Here is a 4,764-nt window from a genome sequence, read left to right as displayed (position 1 = left end):
AAAAAAAAAAAAAAAAAAAAAAATTCCAATAATGATTTCCAACACCATTTTTAAACAATAATATTTTTTGAGAGTTGAAAAAAAAAAAATCAAAAAGTAAATAAAATAACCAAAATAAGTATTTATTTATTTTCTTTATTTTCATTAGCTTTAAGAGTCAAATCACGTTGACAAATATGTAAATCTAAATTACCTCCATAATTAAGGGTTGGATATAATCCACATTCCTACGTGGCTCGTTTTGATTGGATTTTTAGTTTACTTTGACCGGAACTTGACTACACACGACCGCAGCTTATCACTACCGCCACTACCATGTCGAAATCCTCTCGCTCCTCTCTCTCTCTCTCCTCACGGCCGAAATTAGGTGAAAAGCGAAGTAACTCTCTCTCTCTCTCTCTATTGCCATATTACTTTCACAACCACTGTTGTTGTTGTTCTATCTACCTAATCCAATACAAAATCTTAAAGGAAAAATTTGTGCGAAAAAATTGTTTTAAGGGAACAAGATTGGTGAATTGTTGTCGATTGGTGACAGTTCATCAGACTTTTCGTCAATCCAATCGGAGGAGGCGAAATGGAGGCAATTTGAAGATGAAATGAGGTGGTGATTGGGTTTGGGTTTGCGGTGCTCTGCTTTCGTGTTTGTATTCAAATCTCAGCCCTAGGAATCAGTTTTCCTTCACTCTTGTTGTTGGATCTTACTGATTCATTGCCAGAGCATCTCTTTGACCTGGCATTGTCGTCGTGTCTGCGGCAATCGATGCTGCCGTGTTCAGGAAGTTGATTGGAGGAACGAGGTTAGCTATCGGACTGGTTTTTGGGTGAATGTTGACCGGTTTGAGTGGCTGTGTTACTTGCATTGGATGTGCTCTTGATGCCGTAGCTTCAGAGTGAATCGGTGAGAATGTCTGCTTCCTTGGCGGCTTTTGAGCGTCCCAGAGCTGGGGCTTCGAATACGGTAAGTTTGTTTTGGATTTGAAGTATGCCGAGAGTTGATTTAGAAATGCTTTTGTTTTTACAAAAAATTATTTACTCTCTATGTTTGGAAATGCTTTTGTTAGTTTCGGAAAAACGTTCGAGGAGGATTTTAGGTCCAATCATGTAGAATTAATGGTTTTCGGCGCATACTATATTAAGTCCGGAATCGTAGTAAGTGTAGGAACTCAACCATTTAGCTTTTAAACTAAGTGATCGTAGTACAAATATTTAGATCGAATTAGGATTGCTGTAGTGAAATTTGAACTAAATTTCTTTTGTTTCTTTACCTTATAGTTGTAGGCTGTCAAAAAATGCCTTCAACTCTTTGATCAATACATCTCCACAGTTTGATATTGTGTTTCTATTCAACGTATCGTACAAATCTTGATACACACAAAAAGAAACCATCAACAGTAACTTGATCAATATTTGGGTTTGAGTAAGGAGTTCAAAAGACACCAATTTGCTTGGAACTGACTATTTACTTGACCGATTGAAGTTTCCATCCTCAATTCATAATTTTGAAGATGTATTTGTCTCCTTTCCCCCTTTATTTCCTTTGAACGAGTTGGCTATGGCTTCTTCAGCCCTATACATGGCGTCATAAACATGAATCTACTCTCATATCCAAGTGGCTACGGACTTTCCTCCCATAGTTGACATTCATTTTGCATAGTATTATCTGAGCAAGTATGTTTTGGCTTCTAATGGTCTGAGATTTCACATCTCAAGCTCAAGCTGCCCCTGATTTACATTAGAAAAGGAATTTATGATTGGGAGATCCAGGAGTGAGCTTCTCTATCTAATCCGTTTGAGGGTTTCTTTAAAGCCTTTGACCAGATTGCAGAGTGCAGAGAGTTGGCAGCGGGAGTAAGGTTATTTATTTGGACATGAACTGAGGTTTCATTGAGAAAAATGAATGGATACAGTGGACATACAAAACTACAGCCTTGCACAAGGGGCTAAACTAAAACGAAGTTCTCCAATCGTTTATCCTGCTTTGAAAGACAAGGCACATACTTGTGATATACCAAGTTTCGAAGTTCATTATGCCAATTGAAGTGAGAACTTTCCTTTGAACTATCTTTAGAGTCTTTTATGACTCTTTCAGCAAACTATTTTGCTCTATATTAGGGTGGCAGGTACCTGAAGCATTTCGTCATGAAACTTTTGTAGGAATTATATATTGTATTTCTGGCTGCCTTTCACGTGAGATGGTTTGTTCCAGAGAAAGTTGGAGATTTTTTTTTGTCTTGAATGCTCATCGATCATGCCCATAACTCCAAAAGAAATCCTACAAGTTTATGGGTGAAAATTGTTGCAGCCTCGTTTTAGGTTATTGGGATACAATGATTTTTTGGGGTTTTCCTCACCCTTATAAGTGGGGGGAAATCTTGCATTTTCGTATTATGTGGTGATGGTCTCTCTGGAAGATTTGTTTTTTTTTTTTTGTTTTTTTTTCTTCCATTTTTTGGTGAAGGGTCAAAAGATGAAAAAGAAATTTTCTATACAGAGAGGAGGTTAAGAATCTTGCACAACATTCTTCAATTCGAACTGAATTCAAATTATTTCCCCCAAGGATTAGATAAAATGAAGAATCAGGCCTTTTCCTTTTCTAGTACAGGATAAAGGATAGGCTGCCACCTAATATATATGATAATAAAAAATAAAAAGCAATATATTTAAAAGTGGGGATTGGGGATTGGAGATCGGAACCTGTAGTCACTGTCCCAAGGCAAGAGCACTTGTTTGAGATTTGAATCACTCCACAAGCAAGATTGGTCAAGTCAAGCTCGAGTGATTCTAAGCATGCGACCTAAACTACCTAGAATTACAAAGACAATTGCATTTGGCTAAAAAAAATGTACGAAGGCTCTTTTTACTATATTTTGCATGTCTCCCTTACAAAAATAACATATTTGGCTTTATCTAGCCTCAAAAGAAAACCTTTGACATTCCATGAGGCATTTCAGGAGTTGTAACTTTCATACTTTATGACCATAATTAGCCCCTAGGTAAATGTAACCTTAAAGTAAAAGAAAGTCTTAAAATATATTAATGAAATACCATAACTCTAGATTACCATCCACCCAAAATTTGTAACCATCTAAAAAAAAAAAAAAAACTTGATTCTTTGACATGAATTGCAACTTGATTTATCTGGTGGTAATTTGAACAACATTTTTTTTGCATCTTCTTTCAATTTCATGTTGCATGATTGAGATGTCTTGGTTCATATCAAACTTCCCTGCTTTAAAGTGGGTTTGTATCTTTTCATCTCCTACGTCCTTTGAACTCTTGTCTTAGCAATAGGTCACTTTTTCTTTTCTTTTTTTCTTTTTTGGGTAATTAAGCTTCCATCAAGTAAAATGAAAGAATGTATAAGGGCATACTAAAGAACTAGCCTATAAAAGGTGTCTCGACAATAGGTGATATTTCTAATTAAAAAGAAGAGAAGAATGAGCTGAACGGAATAGCCAAACCTATATCACATCTATTTGAGTCTCACTTTCGATATGATTTGACCTATTGGAAATTGGAACAACCTCTTTCAAACTCGTAAGAAGCAGTGAACTAATGGTCATTTTTTAAAAAAATTAATTGAGAAACCAAGCCCTTCATCATTAGGAAAAATGAAAGAATATACAAGTGCATACAAAAAACTGCCCCACAAAAAGGAGTCCTAATATTTACTAAGAAAACAACTTCAATCGAGGAGAATGCGACCTAATTGATAATTAAAAAGAAGAGATAGAAAGCTTGCAATAAGGCAATAAATTAATAACCATTGGCTTCTTTCCTAAGGCTTCGCTTACGAGCTGTTGTGTAGACTTTTTTTCTTTTCACTTTCATCTAGGTTGAGCATTTTGGAAAGAAATACAGTCTTTTGGTACTGCCAGATGACCTTTGAGCTTTTCAATGCACAATAACTGATAGCATTGTACTTGTGAAAGACCTGATAAAAAATCATGTAATCATGTGAAAGATGCAGCTTCATGCTTGAGGAATATTTTTCTTTCGATTTATTGATTCAGTGCCCTGCATTTGATGTAATTTAGCACTCATTATTCAGCTTGATTTCTTCAGGTTTTCAAGAGTGGCCCGCTTTTCATATCATCCAAAGGTTGGGCTCCGTTCCCTCCTCTTTGCCACTTTAAATTTTTAGCTTCAGTAGGGCTTCTCGAGAGTTTATTATAATTATGTACAGGACTTGTTTGTCAAGTATACATTTAAGCAAGTGACTACTTAAGACATTTTTGATTTGTGCAACATTGTAAACGAAGTTATATCATGAATTAAAATTTTAGTTCAGAAGGCTAATGGAGTCATTCTAAGTAATACATATGTTTCATGTTTCGTGTAGAACTTTTTTTTTTGTTAAACATAGTCAGACTTTAGGATTAATTTGTTAGGCTGTTAACTATGACTATCCCTTATTAGTATTGGCTATACTTCTTTTTTTTTTTTTTGATAAGAAACATGAATTTCATTATCAAAGAAAGGAATACAAAAGGGTAGATGAGTGGTCCGCATCAAGCCGAGGGGATTACAAAAAGACTTCCCAATTGGGAAAAATATGAACTTATTTTTGCATATTTCATATGAAGACCTCTGGATGTGTTATAGTTCTCAATATCTTATTCTTAGTTGACTCGAGTTTTCCTCCTGGCTGTAGTAAACAAAAGGGTTGTAATATTTAGCTATTATGGACCTCTTCGGTGAAATAATCTATGCAGTCCTTCACTTGTTCTTTGTTTTTTTTTTTTTTTTTTTTTTTTTTTT

At 35.2% G+C, this 4,764-nt stretch overlaps 2 protein-coding genes across 2 annotated transcripts in view; both read left to right on the top strand.

Moving 5' to 3' along the window:
* Positions 1-4,764, top strand: part of LOC111485396 (pentatricopeptide repeat-containing protein At4g28010-like) — a 13,193-nt gene that overhangs the window by 7,049 nt on the left and 1,380 nt on the right. The gene's annotated exons all lie outside the window — the stretch shown is intronic.
* LOC111485389 (rho GTPase-activating protein 7-like) overlaps positions 367-4,764 on the top strand; it is a 21,084-nt gene continuing 16,686 nt past the window's right edge. The window contains exons 1-2 of the mRNA XM_023132257.1: positions 367-961; positions 4,069-4,105. Of these exons, the coding sequence (XP_022988025.1) occupies positions 908-961; positions 4,069-4,105 (91 nt within the window). The 5' untranslated portion in view covers positions 367-907. The remainder of the gene's footprint in view (positions 962-4,068; positions 4,106-4,764) is intronic.

Source organism: Cucurbita maxima, unplaced genomic scaffold (genome assembly GCF_002738345.1).
Source record: "Cucurbita maxima cultivar Rimu unplaced genomic scaffold, Cmax_1.0 Cma_Scf00010, whole genome shotgun sequence".
Classification (NCBI taxonomy): Eukaryota; Viridiplantae; Streptophyta; class Magnoliopsida; order Cucurbitales; family Cucurbitaceae; genus Cucurbita; species Cucurbita maxima.
Note: the sequence above shows the minus strand (reverse complement) of the source record. Positions and strands in the feature narration are given on the sequence as shown.